The 15,828-nt window shown below is 42.2% G+C and overlaps 1 protein-coding gene across 2 annotated transcripts in view; it reads right to left on the reverse strand.

Moving 5' to 3' along the window:
* LOC124859384 (spectrin beta chain, non-erythrocytic 1) overlaps nucleotides 1–15,828 on the reverse strand; it is a 100,299-nt gene that overhangs the window by 15,812 nt on the left and 68,659 nt on the right. For both annotated transcript variants that reach the window (XM_047352138.1, XM_047352137.1), the window contains 13 exons: nucleotides 15,651–15,788; nucleotides 15,404–15,524; nucleotides 15,107–15,322; nucleotides 14,571–14,990; nucleotides 13,725–13,927; nucleotides 13,480–13,570; nucleotides 13,253–13,399; nucleotides 11,952–12,215; nucleotides 10,335–10,559; nucleotides 3,480–3,569; nucleotides 2,755–3,033; nucleotides 1,155–1,285; nucleotides 868–1,072 (listed from right to left, as the gene is read on the reverse strand). In XM_047352138.1, coding sequence (XP_047208094.1) covers nucleotides 868–1,072; nucleotides 1,155–1,285; nucleotides 2,755–3,033; nucleotides 3,480–3,569; nucleotides 10,335–10,559; nucleotides 11,952–12,215; nucleotides 13,253–13,399; nucleotides 13,480–13,570; nucleotides 13,725–13,927; nucleotides 14,571–14,990; nucleotides 15,107–15,322; nucleotides 15,404–15,524; nucleotides 15,651–15,788 — 2,530 coding nt within the window. The remainder of the gene's footprint in view (nucleotides 1–867; nucleotides 1,073–1,154; nucleotides 1,286–2,754; nucleotides 3,034–3,479; nucleotides 3,570–10,334; nucleotides 10,560–11,951; nucleotides 12,216–13,252; nucleotides 13,400–13,479; nucleotides 13,571–13,724; nucleotides 13,928–14,570; nucleotides 14,991–15,106; nucleotides 15,323–15,403; nucleotides 15,525–15,650; nucleotides 15,789–15,828) is intronic.

Genomic DNA, 15,828 nt, shown 5'->3' on the forward strand with positions numbered 1-15,828 from the left:
TTCTAACGGGACAAATGTTCAGGAGGTGTTTCAGAGGAGATCTTCTAGTTCAACTTCAGACGTCTGGATGATCTTTCTCCTGATTGTGGCTTCAAGGCTACTTCAAGCAAGAGACCAAAAGGTGAAGTTATGAGGACAGAGTTCAGCAAAGGACCTGAAGACAAAATCTTAACAGCTAAGCAGGTCCAGCCCATCTGGAGACCATCAGATGTTTAAAGGAGTTTTTAACAACACTAAAACTTCCTCCCAGAAGCTCCAGAGAGCAGATTTTAACGTGCATCCAGATGAAACAGCTGGAGTTTGTTTTCTGTCTCAACATCATCATCCGGCCCAGACTGAAGATTCCAAGAAACCAACAAGAAGAGCAGGAATACCGGGACAGAACGAAGCAGCGTTGAAGCACAGTGGCGTAAGCATCATGGTCCGGAGAAGCTTTGGGGAAACCAAGCCCCAAAGTTATGTAATGAATTTCTCTCAGCATCAAACTGGCCTTAAAACATGTTGGACTGTTCTGGGCTGTAGTTGCACTGAATGGACTTCAGGTATTGGATTAATACCGTCAGACTTTCCTTAAATCAAAGAATGATCTTAAAAATGGTGATGAGAACAGACAACAGATGAAGACAACGAGAAATGTCTAAACCTTAGTGAGGGGAAGAACTCAACAGAGAAGACATCATCCCTTCCCAGACCAAAAAGCATCCCTGTTTTTATTTTGTTGTTAAATTAATATTTTCAGTTGTACACATAATGCTTGTAACATTTCCTCCATTAATAGAAACTGAAACATGGGAAACGTGAGTTTAGCAGAGAGAAACATGTAATTTGCCTTTCAGGCGTGCAGCAGAACGAGCCATCAGTACTCACCGTGACGTGCTCGTAGTCCTGTCCCAGTTCATGAGACCCGGCCACCACCTCCCTCTCTGCAATCCACTGCTCCAAGTCATCCACCTCCCTGTTAAGCTGGAAGAGTCGGAAACGTTCGTCCAGCTTCCCTCGCCGTTCCTCAGCCAGATCCTTCAGGCCGGCGTACAGCTTATCCACCTGAGACTGACGCATGCCGATGCGCTCGCTGCAGGAGGAAGTGACAACAGTCAGTTTTTGTTCCGCGGAGGTTTTCCTGACTAAAAGTGAAAATTAGCCTTCAGACGGACCTGTCAGGGTGACTTGCAGCCACCAGGCCTCGGCTGGTGCTGGACAGCTGGTGAACGGTGTCGGCGTAGTCCTCCACGGCCTGCTCCAGGATCTGATGCTTCTTCAGCATGGCCACGGAGCTCTGCTCATCCTGGACAAACAGAACCAGTCTTAGACATTCAGCTGCCATAAAGCTGAACTGAAAGGTTTCATCATAACAAGAAACAACAAGCTGAGGAGGAAACGACACCAAAACATGGAAGTGAAAGGAAAACTGCCAAGGAAAAATGAAAGCTGAGAAAAGCTGGGAAATTTCAAATCTGAAAACAAATATTTGACTGAAACTGAATGAAAAACCAAACAAACTTCAAGGAAAAAACCTACAGAAGACAAACAGACCTTCTGATCAAGAAAAAGAGACCAGGAACGTCTGACTCTCAGGATGGAAAATAAGGAAAAATGAGGAGTGGATCTGGAATTTTCACAGGGAGAAAATATCATCTCTAAATAATAGGTGTTAAAGTCTAATCCAGACCAAACCTACAGGAGCTGAGGGACCTGCGACTACATCTGGTCTGATAGAGGACTGTCTGTGTTCAGCTTGTTGAAGTACTGAATGCGTTCTAACCAGTTGGGTACAGAGAAACGTGTCCGACTCCAACAACAACTACTAACACCAAAACCCAGTTAGTGACAGCTGAACAGAAACTATACAGATGATATGAGAAGCTTAGAGAAACATCATCCTTTAAAAACAAAACATTAAAAATAATCGGTTTTAAAACAAAAAGCGAAGCGGGTGAAAACTTCACATGTTGGTGTACCACAGGGATGGGTACTCAGCCCCCTGCTGTTCTCTGCTTTTATGCAGAGAACAGCAGTCCCAGACTAGCCCAAATTTTCTTACATTTAATAGATTCATCTCAAAGCGAGGTCCATAAGCTTCTAAATTAATGATTTTGCTCAGATTTGTCCCTCATGTTAGCTGTCAGATCCATGCAGATGACAATGTTGTATATTTATATGCATGAAAGTAACAGCAGGTTGTAGAAGACCTGTCAGCTGTAACTGTTCTGATCTTTCATTAGGATCCTCTCAGTGTTGACTAAGCTGGATGCATGTTCTTTCTAACATATGTAGATAGAAATACAGATCTAGATATTATAAGGCAGGGAATAACTGTCAGTACTACAGAACCTCATGAATTTAGGTGTTTAGGTTTATTTAAAACGTTAGTAAATTACAACAATGAAGGACTGAACCACAAAGCCTTTATAAATACGCTGAAGTACGCAGTAACTGCGTGCAAACAGGAAGGAAATCACTATGATCAGAAGAAAGATTGTATCTCTAAAACTACTGGATAAAACAGACATTCTCTGCCAATCCCTGCTGAAAATTTTTTAATCTGGCCAAACAGGATACAGTATTTAGATTATTAGTGTTTAAAACGTGGCATGTTCCTCATGCCAAAGTCTGGGAATTTCTACCTTTTCCCATCAGAACCTTCGCGGCATGGAGTTTTTTCACTATGTTTGGATGGATTTGACTTCCTGTTTATAAATGTATCTTTGGGGAAACTCTGTCGGAGACCTGAAAAACTCCCTGCACTCCTCCCACCTTGGCCTTCTCCTCCGACATCATGTACAGCTCCTGTTCGCTCATCCAGGCCTCAGCCTCGGCAGCGTCGAAGTAGTACTGCTGGGCCAAATGGGCCTCGCTCAGCCGGGAATGCCGCTTCTCCGTCTCCTTCTTGATCTGATCCCACAGAGTCTGGAGCTCGGTGAGCCTCTGGCGGATGGGCTCGGCGGTGGGGCTGCCGGCCCTCAAAACGTGCTGGCTCCGCTCGAAGATGTCATCGTATCGAGGCTGGTGTCCCTGGATCTCCTTCTGCAATGTCTGCAGGCATCCAAAGTTAAAAACAACCAGATTTATATTAAGTTTTACCAACTAAGAACAGAAACACATCTGCAAGTTCAGACTGGAGCTCGAGAGAAACCTTTTCAGAAACGTAGGACTTTCAAACGCTCCTAGAATGGACCCCAGTTAAACAGGACAGGCTGAACTGCTGTTACCAGCTTGACCTTGGATGGATATGATCTTCTCCAGAAGTACCAACAAATAGAACAGGAGGATAATGTTCCAGATTTAGGAGAAACGATAAGTTAGAATAACATCCTTCCCTTCTTTAACTTAGAAGACTGATGGATGCCTAAACTCCACATGTTTTAATTTGGGTTATTTTCAGGGTAAATATGGGGTCATTTCAGTTCCTCGTTTGATGTTTGGAGAATAGAGCCTATATTTCAGCTGTTTCCACAGGAGAGGTGGAAGGTAGATGTTACCTGGTTCTTCTTGATGAGCAGCTGAACAGTCTGCAGGTTGTGTCCATGATCTGTGGATGTGGCCATAGGCATCCTCTCCTCCACCCAGAGCTGCAGACACACACACACATCGTTACAAAGGTACCTGCAGGTGCTTCATCTGAAGACCTGAAGACATGGTCTTCAGGGTTTCAGAGTCTCTCAGCTGATGCAGGATATCCACATTTAAAGGTAGCTTTATACCTGCATTTAGAGAAAATCAGCTTCTACTCAGATTTATTATTTAAGTTGAAACCACTGCAAATTGTCAGCTTACCTAAAGATCAGGAGCCTCATGTCCTAAAGATTGTGCAGCTTTCATACTAACAGTTTGAGGTAGGAAGAAATTCTGAAACTTTGTGCGCACAAAAAAATTCAGATGTACCGGTCCCCGCCCCTAAATACATATGCAAAGTAGTAGAAATAGCTGGAAGTCGCCAACCATGTGTCCAAATAACCATGGCAACGGTGCTGTGACAGTCAAAGAACCGGTTCCTGCTGGCGGAAAAACGAGACTGTGTCTGCACACCATCAAGGATGTTTGTAGTGAATTACAGCAAACCAACAACTTCTTGAATGAATCAGCGACTCAAACCTGATTGAAATAAAATGTTTCAGACCCGTTCAGTTCTACAATGTGTGTATCTAAACTAAACGGCGCCATCTAGCTGCCGCACTGAGCTCAATCATGACTCGGTGCAGATCATCATAATGACGTTTATATCCCTCCTTTATTTCGATTAGGAAGACTGTCACCACACACACTATGTGTGTGTTTACAACCATCCAGGACGTCACATAAAAACAAGTTAGAAAATGACCTAGAAGCAGCCATCACACACAGAGGTTTGTTCCCAATACGACTATTATTATTAGATTTATTGTGATTGTTTTGATAATATAAAGGAATCATGAGGTTGCACATATATTAAATTAGATTTCTATTCATAAAAGCATTTTCACGCAGGGTAGTGAGAACTGGAACTGGTACCGGTGACCCACGGTTCCTCCTGGTTTCCCTCTGGACCACTGAGGTCAGCTCCATGCAGAGCTCCAAGATGATTGTCCTGGACAATCTGAACCAGCTGATGAGCCATGCATCATCATGTACCAGCAGGTCAGGAGGGTCTCTGACTTCTTCCATTGGTGAACCAAAGCTGCCATCGTTCCACAACAAGGAGCAACTTAAGCAGCTATTTATGGACATGTGTGATTGTCTCCAGCTGGTCCACCTTAGGAACCATCAAACCTGACTTGTTAGGAGTTAATCTGCTAATCTGACACTGTTTTCTTCTCAGTGAGAATGAAAGTGTCCCTCAGATGATTCTCATGCATTTTCTGCTCCTCAGCGCTCAGACTGAGGAGCATTTCCTTCTACAGGAGACAGAAACAGAGGAAGTTTCACAGTTTCCATCCGACTGAGGTCGTTTCCATCATTTTCTGAGGTTGTTTCATCGTTTCCATCATTTTCTGAGGTTGTTTGTTTCCATCATTTTCTGAGGTTGTTTCCATCATTTTCTGAGGTCGTTTCCATCATTTTCTGAAGTTGTTTCCATCATTTTCTGAGGTTGTTTCCATCATTTTCTGAGGTCGTTGTTTCCATCATTTTCTGAGGTTTTTTCCATCATTTTCTGAGGTTTTTTCCATCATTTTCTGAGGTTGTTTCATCATTTTCTGAGGTTGTTTCATCATTTTCTGAGGTTGTTTCCATCATTTTCTGAGGTTGTATCATTTTGAGGTCGTTTCCATCATTTTCTGAGGTCGTTTCCATCATTTCTGAGGTTGTTTCCATCATTTTCTGAGGTCGTTGTTTCCATCATTTTCTGAGGTTGTTTCCATCATTTTCTGAGGTTTTTTCCATCATTTTCTGAGGTTGTTTCCATCATTTTCTGAGGTTGTTTCCATCATTTTCTGAGGTTGTTTCCATCATTTTCTGAGGTCGTTTCATCATTTTCTGAGGTTGTTTCCATCATTTTCTGAGGTCGTTTCCATCATTTTCTGAGGTCGTTTCCATCATTTTCTGAGGTCGTTTCCATCATTTTCTGAGGTTGTTTCCATCATTTTCTGAGGTTGTTTCCATCATTTTCTGAGGTTGTTTCCATCATTTTCTGAGGTTGTTTCCATCATTTTCTGAGGTAGTTTCCATCATTTTCTGAGGTTGTTTCCATCATTTTCTGAGGTTGTTTCCATCATTTTCTGAGGTTGTTTCCATCATTTTCTGAGGTTGTTTCCATCATTTTCTGAGGTTGTTTCCATCATTTTCTGAGGTTGTTTCCATCATTTTCTGAGGTCGTTTCCATCATTTTCTGAGGTTGTTTCCATCATTTTCTGAGGTTGTTTCCATCATTTTCTGAGGTTGTTTCCATCATTTTCTGAGGTCGTTTCCATCATTTTCTGAGGTTGTTTCATCATTTTCTGAGGTTGTTTCCATCATTTTCTGAGGTCGTTTCCATCATTTTCTGAGGTTGTTTCCATCATTTTCTGAGGTTGTTTCCATCATTTTCTGAGGTTGTTTCATCATTTTCTGAGGTTGTTTCCATCATTTTCTGAGGTTGTTTCCATCATTTTCTGAGGTTGTTTCCATCATTTTCTGAGGTTGTTTCCATCATTTTCTGAGGTTGTTTCCATCATTTTCTGAGGTTGTTTCCATCATTTTCTGAGGTCGTTTGTTTCCATCATTTTCTGAGGTTGTTTCCATCATTTTCTGAGGTTGTTTCCATCATTTTCTGAGGTTGTTTCCATCATTTTCTGAGGTCGTTTCCATCATTTTCTGAGGTTGTTTCCATCATTTTCTGAGGTTGTTTCCATCATTTTCTGAGGTTGTTTCCATCATTTTCTGAGGTCGTTTCCATCATTTTCTGAGGTTGTTTCATCATTTTCTGAGGTTGTTTCCATCATTTTCTGAGGTCGTTTCATCATTTTCTGAGGTTGTTTCCATCATTTTCTGAAGTCGTTTGTTTCCATCATTTTCTGAGGTTGTTTCATCATTTTCTGAGGTTGTTTCCATCATTTTCTGAGGTCGTTTCATCATTTTCTGAGGTAGTTTCCATCATTTTCTGAGGTTGTTTCCATCATTTTCTGAGGTTGTTTCAATCATTTTCTGAGGTTGTTTCCATCATTTTCTGAGGTTGTTTCCATCATTTTCTGAGGTTGTTTCCATCATTTTCTGAGGTTGTTTCCATCATTTTCTGAGGTTGTTTCCATCATTTTCTGAGGTAGTTTCCATCATTTTCTGAGGTTGTTTCCATCATTTTCTGAGGTAGTTTCCATCATTTTCTGAGGTTGTTTCCATCATTTTCTGAGGTTGTTTCCATCATTTTCTGAGGTTGTTTCCATCATTTTCTGAGGTCGTTTCATCATTTTCTGAGGTAGTTTCCATCATTTTCTGAGGTTGTTTCCATCATTTTCTGAGGTTGTTTCCATCATTTTCTGAGGTTGTTTCCATCATTTTCTGAGGTAGTTTCCATCATTTTCTGAGGTTGTTTCCATCATTTTCTGAGGTAGTTTCCATCATTTTCTGAGGTTGTTTCCATCATTTTCTGAGGTTGTTTCCATCATTTTCTGAGGTTGTTTCATCATTTTCTGAGGTCGTTTCATCATTTTCTGAGGTAGTTTCCATCATTTTCTGAAGTCGTTTGTTTCCATCATTTTCTGAGGTTGTTTCATCATTTTCTGAGGTTGTTTCCATCATTTTCTGAGGTTGTTTCCATCATTTTCTGAGGTCGTTTCATCATTTTCTGAGGTTGTTTCATCATTTTCTGAGGTAGTTTCCATCATTTTCTGAGGTTGTTTAATCATTTTCTGAGGTTGTTTCCATCATTTTCTGAGGTTGTTTCATCATTTTCTGAGGTTGTTTCATCATTTTCTGAGGTCGTTTCATAATTTTCTGAGGTTGTTTCCATCATTTTCTGAGGTCGTTTCCATCATTTTCTGAGGTCGTTTCCATCATTTTCTGAGGTTGTTTCCATGTTGTTTCCATCATTTTCTGAGGTTGTTTCCATCATTTTCTGAGGTTGTTTCCATCATTTTCTGAGGTTGTTTCATCATTTTCTGAGGTTGTTTCATCATTTTCTGAGGTTGTTTCCATCATTTTCTGAGGTTGTTTCCATCATTTTCTGAGGTCGTTTCATCATTTTCTGAGGTCGTTTCCATCATTTTCTGAGGTTGTTTCCATCATTTTCTGAGGTTGTTTCCATCATTTTCTGAGGTTGTTTCCATCATTTTCTGAGGTCGTTTAATCATTTTCTGAGGTCGTTTCCATCATTTTCTGAGGTTGTTTCCATCATTTTCTGAGGTTGTTTCATCATTTTCTGAGGTTGTTTGTTTCCATCATTTTCTGAGGTTGTTTCCATCATTTTCTGAGGTTGTTTCCATCATTTTCTGAGGTCGTTTAATCATTTTCTGAGGTCGTTTCCATCATTTTCTGAGGTTGTTTCCATCATTTTCTGAGGTTGTTTCCATCATTTTCTGAGGTCGTTTCATCATTTTCTGAGGTTGTTTAATCATTTTCTGAGGTTGTTTCCATCATTTTCTGAGGTTGTTTCATCATTTTCTGAGGTTGTTTCATCATTTTCTGAGGTTGTTTCCATCATTTTCGTTGTTTCATCATTTTCTGAGGTTGTTTCCATCATTTTCTGAGGTTGTTTCCATCATTTTCTGAGGTCGTTTAATCATTTTCGTTGTTTCATCATTTTCTGAGGTTGTTTCCATCATTTTCTGAGGTTGTTTCATCATTTTCTGAGGTTGTTTCATCATTTTCTGAGGTTGTTTCCATCATTTTCGTTGTTTCATCATTTTCTGAGGTTGTTTCCATCATTTTCTGAGGTTGTTTCCATCATTTTCTGAGGTTGTTTCCATCATTTTCGTTGTTTCATCATTTTCTGAGGTTGTTTCCATCATTTTCTGAGGTTGTTTCATCATTTTCTGAGGTTGTTTCCATCATTTTCGTTGTTTAATCATTTTCTGAGGTTGTTTCCATCATTTTCTGAGGTCGTTTAATCATTTTCTGAGGTCGTTTCCATCATTTTCTGAGGTTGTTTGTTTCCATCCTTTTCTGAGGCCGTTTCATCATTTTCTGAGTTGTGTGACGTTATTGAGGCTGAATGTGATTCAGTTTCATCGCTCTGGTTTAAACCATAAAAGCTCATGAAGAAACATCAGGTTTGATGCTCCATGAATTAAACTGAATGTAGTCATATTTAATTTAGGGGAGGTTTAGTTCTCTGTATTTATTATTGTTGACTGAAAAGGTTTGCGTGGCTTCTACATTTTTCACGCAACGTTCATCTTTGCAGAACTGTGCGTAAAACAATCCGCCGCAAGATTTATGTGCGTACGTACGCTTCATACATGAAGCCGCTGGACTGTTTTTATCGAACTTCTTAAAGTGGATTTTAGTCTTACGTGTTGAGAATTTCAGGAATGTACGCCTACTTTCAGACATCAGTGTAAATGCAGGTTATCAAACCTGTAAAGGCTAAGAATCCCTCTTACTCTCCCGGTTATTCAGGACAGCTCCAGAGGCATCTCCTCTGATTAGGAGTTTCCACTGGGGGGCTGTGATGTTACTGAGAAGACAGAGACGTGTGCAAACCTTCCAGGAAGAATGAAACAATTTGGAAACGTCAATTATTGTCAGTGTTTACCTGAAAATAAAGAGAGAAAATAAAACCTTGTGTTTGAGATACATTTTCTATCATTATTATTGCAGGATCCAGGCTCCCCTCCACTCCAGAGATGTTCTCCCCCTGAATGAGCTGCACCACCTCAGAAACTGCTGTGGCAGGGCTGGGGGTCCCCGCCTCAGTGCAAATAATCAGTTATAACGACAGAGCAACCAAAATGAGGAAGAAAGATAAGCGTAGGCATGAAATACAAAAGAAATAAGGGAGACAATGAGATTAAGTGTGTATACGGTTGGACTATAGCAGATGTTTCTGAGCTGCTGGAGAGAATATAACAGTTCTGTTTCACAGTCAGATGCTGAGTGAACGAGGCTACATGAGATGTCCTCCCATACTTTGTTCAATGTAGGTCTGAACAGGTTTTCTTTCTTCCACTAACTCAACGAGGAGTCAGTGTTTCCTCCTAGAAGCCATGGCTGCAGTGATCCCATCATCAGATTCAGGGTTTCTTTACAAAACTCAGGTAACCACCATCTGCTGGGCTTTACTACAAGAATATTCTGGATTATTTCAGATGTTCTTTATAAAAGCAAAATAAACAGAACATTATTGTGTTGAAAGTGAACTTCTGATCCAGTGCTGATCGTTGCCTGGAGCTTTCTAAGTACATCCAGGATGAGCAGCATGTCATAAATCAGCTCTGAGACTTCAGACCTGGCTCTACACGCTTAAGTGTTAAGAATGGACCACAGTGTAAAAACATTCTTGGCTCAGTTAAGAGTATTTCTGAGAAGTTTGTTGAATACAGGCCAATAACGTTTTACCGTGTGCAGATCGCAGGGAAAAAATACGATGCTGTACTAAAAGCTGGTGATAGTTTGGAACAGGAGAAGAAAACGTGACCTTCTGTGCTGTTCATCCTCTCTACCAGTGAGGTCTGCCCGAGGTTTATGCAAATCATTTCTCTAATAACATAAATTGTGTTGATTGTGAAACTTTTTATAACCTTTATCTAAAACTGAGCAGAACTTTACTGTAAACCCGGTTCTACTTCTATAAAAACAGAAGTAGGACCAAGTTGAACATTTATTCCTGGTTCCTTTTCTTCTTTATAAAGTGAAACTGTTCACTAGAATAAAATGTGAATAAACTGCATGTTCCAGAACCTTCCTCCCAGAACAAACTGAGGTTAACAGTAAAACTCTTCACTTACGATCTCATCCTCCACGTCTCTGTTGAACTGGTGGATCTCACGAGAGGCCATCAGGTTGTCCCGTCTCATCTGCAGCGGCTCCAGAAGCGCCTGGAACTTGTTCTCCACGCTGATCCTCTTCCCGTCTACCTCGTCTGAGCCTTTTCCCTCCTGGCTGAGGGCCTGAGACTGTTTCTGAAGCTCCTCCACCTCCTTCTGACGCACCTCCACCTGGCTCTCCAGCATCTGCAGGAGGAGCACAGCTTACATTTACCTTCTAAATCATCATAAAGTGTCAATAAATTATTAAGTAACACCTCTGGGCGGCAAACACAAAGTTCAAAATGTTCTCAGACAAACCAAAATGAAGAAGCTGATATTTTATAAATATGAATCCATCAGGGAACTCATCTCATCTCCACCAAATAAAAGTGTGTTTACCTCTAACTCAGAGGAGAAAAAGCAATAAAGAGAGGACCATCTGCAGGATCCAGACTGATCATCTGAGGAAGCATCACATGAAAGGAAATGAACAGCAGGAGTCTGGACTGGAGTCAGAGCCAGGAGGATAACGAGGACACCTCACTGCTCTTATACAGAAAATTACAGCTCAGATGTGACGAAGAGGCGGAAGCAGCTTTTAAAGAACCAGCATCATCGATCAGTGGAGCTCCCACTCTGCAGATCAACCTCAGCTCACACACACATCTGCAGCATCAGTGGGTTGTAATTGAGTTCCCTAAATGTCTAACCTGGAAAAATCCACCAATAGGAGGGCTGCAGTCTGAAGGTCCCAACAGTCAAACATCAGCATATCCACCAGAGAAGATCCATCCTCACTGAGCAGAGCCCCGAAACACATCCAATAAGAGATTACATAACGAGGGAGCCATAGAGCGGGTGTGAATTATATAACGGCTGGTTAGACTTCCACTCACATGACTAAAACAAGCAGGTTCTGCTCAGGAATTTAAAGGGAACACACCAGGAAAACTGCTCCAAATTCAGGCGCTGCATCCATTAAAGGATTTATCTTCAGCCTCATTAAGATGTCTGATGGTAACTGGTCAGACTGGCAGGAAACATCCACCGTCTCCATCTTTATCTTCTCCATCTTTTAACTTCATGCTGAATTTATGTTTTAGGCAGAAATAAAAAAGATCCTGAGCCGCTGTAGAAGTCATAGCGCCCATGGTGGATCATCACCATCTATCCAACGAGCAGACGAGAGAGGTCTGATGAGAACCATCAAGCTGAATACTGAGGGGTTTAACGGGTCATTTTAATTCATTTAAACCATGGGCTTCAAAAACCAAATGAAGTTATGAGTAACATGGTCAGATGTTGCGCCTTCTACAACATGCAGGATATGTCACTATAAAAACGTGACATAATCAGCGTATCCAGTGACATACTTGGGAAGATGTGTTTAGTTTGTCTCCTTTAACAGGTTTGGGTCTTTACGCTCAACATGGACGCAGTTATCTCCGTCATGAAACAGTTGGCCTACATTTGACTCCACCACGTAAACTAGTCAACCAAAGAAAATCAAAGAATCCTTTAAACAGCAGCTTGTTGTTTTACTGGATGACTTCCTGTTTCCAGATAACCTCTGAAGCATCTCCTTGGACTCCTCACCTGCTGCTTCTTCAGCATGATGTTAACGGAGGTCAGGTCTTTGCCAAAGTCATCGGACTGAAGCTGCCCATCCAGGCTCGTCAGCCACTTGTCCAGGTCGGCGCAGCTCTGCGTGAACAGCTCGGCCTTGTTGGCGTCGAACAGACACTTGGCCTTGGTCTGGGTGGTCGACTCCAGGTCGTCCCACATGGTCTTCAGGGACGCCAGCTTCTCTTTCACCATGACCTTCGTCTCTGGTTTCTCTGCCGCCAGCGCCTGGCCGTCCTGCAGCAGAACGTTTTCACAGAGACTCAACTTATGTTTGTTTCTTAAAGATTAAGATGTGACTTAAAGTTAGGTTAGGTTAGTTACTTAGACAAGATAAGCTAAACTTAAAAAGACTGACAAGACAGCTTAAACTAAGACATAATACTACATAAACTAAAGTAAGTGCAAATGAAATAAAGTAACAGCCTAAGGCAGAATAAGCTAACCTGAACATTAAGTAAGATAAAATAAGCTACCCTTAGTTAAGGTAATCTAAATTAAATTGAATCTGATTTAATCTGTAAATGTAGCCTGGACTAAGCTAAGATAAGGGAACCTAAAATAAATTACGATACACCAAGAGAAGAAGAGCTAATCTTAGAACGAGATGCCTCGGCTAACACAATAACAGCTAAACTAAGCTAGCATAAGATAAAATACGACAAGATAAAATTAAAATACGATCAGCTAAAATGAGATTAGAACAGATAATTAAACTAAAGCAAGTCACCATCAGGTAAATTAAGGTCATCTCAACAGATTTCGTTCAGAATACAGGGTAAGCTAGCATGAAACGCCATAAAACAAGCTAACTAAGATGGAATAAACTAAAGTACCTTTGAATAAATAAAAAACTACCAAAACAGCAGCAAATATAAACTAATTTTATCTAAATAAAATAAGATAAAAGAAGTAAACTAACTAAACGTTTAATTCCACTCAACTAAGTTAACATAGAACAACTTGAAACTAATCCAAGTTAAAATAAGATCAACTGGGCTAAACTTAGATGAATTAACTTAAATTAGAGAAGGAAACTAAACTTGTTTAAACCAGGGACAGATAGGTAAAATAAATAGATAATTTAAAGCCTAAATAAGCTAGAAGCAGATCTTATTTTCCACAGTTTAGAAAACATTAAGTTTTTATGCGAAGAGTTTTGTGTTTTAAATGTTTTAGTTCCAGCATAGATGTTCCTAAATTAACCTTCATCATTTCAAACTTTCTTCTTGTTTCTTCGTCTTTTCCTCATCCTCCTCATCTCCCTCCCTGACCTTTTCAATCTTCTCGAGCCACTCCTTGTTGGACTGCAGCTCCGCCATGAAGGCCTGGTGTTTGAGCCACTTGCTGTGGAGGTTCCTGGCCCCATCGTACGTCATGTCCTGAGCTGTCAGCATCTTCTCGTTGATCCACAGCGACAGCTAGGGACAAACGGATGGTAAATGTCTAAACCAGACTACTTTACGGTCTAGAAAAATTGCTTTAGGCATAGGGGCTTTACCTCCTGGCAGTCCTGCAGGAACTTCTGCAGGTCCCTGTTGTCCTTCAGCCTCATCAGCAGATCTTTTGCTGCCTGTCGGTTCTTCTTGTGTCTGTAAAACAAATTAGAAATACTTAAATAACAACCAGTTTTCTCCTTAGGAACGTTTTACATAATAGTTCAAAGTTGGTCAGAAACGTCAGAAAATATCCAAAACTATAAACTAATAAAACATTTTGTCTAGAAGAACAAACAGAATCTGTTACCTCTGGTCGATAGAGTCCACCTTCTCCTGGATGCGCTCAGCATTGATATTGCCGTCGGCGACCAGACGGCGTCCAGTGTCGACCACACCGCTGATCTTCTCCTCATTGGCATCCATTGTGGTCATGAAGTCTTCCTGCTTCTTGATGGCGGCCTCAGCCCCTTCCAGGGTGGTGGGCATCTCGGTGTGAGCCAGGACGTACTCCTGAACCACAAACACAGCCGAGACCTTTCTGTGTCACCCAGTGATCAGCGAGGTTCAGCTCGACCATCTGGTCTCATTTAAACCATCATGTCTGTTTTAGAAAGCTGCTAAATATGTCCTGGACATTTGGGTTTTTCAGTACTTGCCTGAAAAAGTTCTGTATCTTATTTAGGTTTCCCTGCATTCAATTGTTTTACCAGCAGATTCAAACGAATCAAAAACTGATGGTTCAACCAGACAGGATCATTAAGAGCACTTGATTACTGTATGTTCCCTGGAATAAACACATCACTCGGGGTCATACACCAGCAGGTGGCAGCATCAGACCTTGTCAACAATTAGGCTGATCTACTCAAAACCAACCAACAAAAAGAAAAACTGGGAGACTGTTTCACAGCCCTGAGGAGGGACTGGGTTCGGGTCAGGCGCTAACCCGAACTCGAACCCTATTACGGAGAGCCAAAAGCTTTCTGATGAAAACAGCTCCAGCCTGAGCAGCTAAAGGAAGAGCAGTACTTCTACTAGAGTAACTGAGTAACCAGGTGGAAGGTTTCGGCCCATGAATGGACTCGTTGAAGATGTTTTCCTCTGCTGTTTACAGAGATAAAGGTTGAGTTGAAGGTGTGATGCCAGCAAGGCTTACCTGGTTGTTGAGGAAGGCCTCGGCCTGCTTGGTGTCCCTCAGGAACAGCTGGTAAGCGTGGGACTGGGACAGCAAGCTCTGTCGGTTCTCCCACATCTTGTGCAGCTCGATCCAGCCTGTGTCGAGTGCCTGAAGCCGCTGCCTCAGGAACATGTACTGAGCGTCCGTTTGGCCTTGCGTCACCATTTCGCCCATGTCCCGCATCTTCTGGTAGTCTTCTTCATAGTTGCGGATCTCATTCTTGATGTTCTCGTGCTGGGCCAGCAGCTTCTCGGCCTCCGCCAGCGTGTTGGGCATGTCCTCGGAGGCGATGGCGGTCTGCGTCCGAGACAACCACGACTGGAAGTCGTCCAACTCTCGCAGAAACTGCTGCAGCTTGCTTGCCTCACCCAGGGACTCCTCACGGTTCTTCAACGTGCCCTAGTAACAGACCAGAGGAGAAGGGTTTTACACTGATGTTTGCAGATCATGAGAACACTCTGGACCCCTTAACTTCACTTCAAACAGTGGAGTCATTACAGAAACAACTATCTGACCTTCATCTCGTCCCAGACGGCCGTGATCTCAGCCAGGCGCCCTTTAATCGCCTCAGACTGCTCCGGGTGTTCGGATGCCAAACGGTTTGCCTCTTTCTCCAAGTCTTTCAGCTTGTCCTCGATGGCTACCAGGTCCCGCTCCATCCCCGTCAACTTCCTTTGCAAAGCCATGACTCCGGCCAGATCATTCCCCAGCTCCTGGGTGGACTCAATCACCTGCAACAGATGTTTAAAGGTCCTGAGGTTCTTCCGGAGTGAAACAGACGGCTGCAGGGATAGACCGATTTTGTGCGGTACCTTGGTCTTCTCTTTGATCCAGGACTTGGTCTCGTTACACTCCAGGTGGTAGTTCTGGACTCCCAGAGCTGAGTTCAAGTTCTCCTTCTTCTGGTCCACCAGGTCTCTGAACTGACTCCACCTGAATAAGACAGACAGAAACCTCAACATCATCGGTGCCGTTTGATGAAGCCGTCTACATCAGGTTTTCTTCACCCTGGAAGTTTTATCTGACAACTCTGAACTGGTTTAAACCCAGTCTGACTACCTGGTGTTGAGTTTGTCCTGCTGGGCTTTGATCTCCTTCTCATTGGGGTGTCCACTGTGGATCAGCTGCCTGGCCACCTGGTTCACCACAGCAACCCGGGAGGCCTGGTTGTTCATCTCCGGCTCCAGACTGTCGAACCTGGACAGAGACGAAGAGGGAACCATGAGGAACATGACGG

The sequence above is a fragment of the Girardinichthys multiradiatus genome, chromosome 22, assembly GCF_021462225.1.
Source record: "Girardinichthys multiradiatus isolate DD_20200921_A chromosome 22, DD_fGirMul_XY1, whole genome shotgun sequence".
Taxonomy (NCBI): Eukaryota; Metazoa; Chordata; class Actinopteri; order Cyprinodontiformes; family Goodeidae; genus Girardinichthys; species Girardinichthys multiradiatus.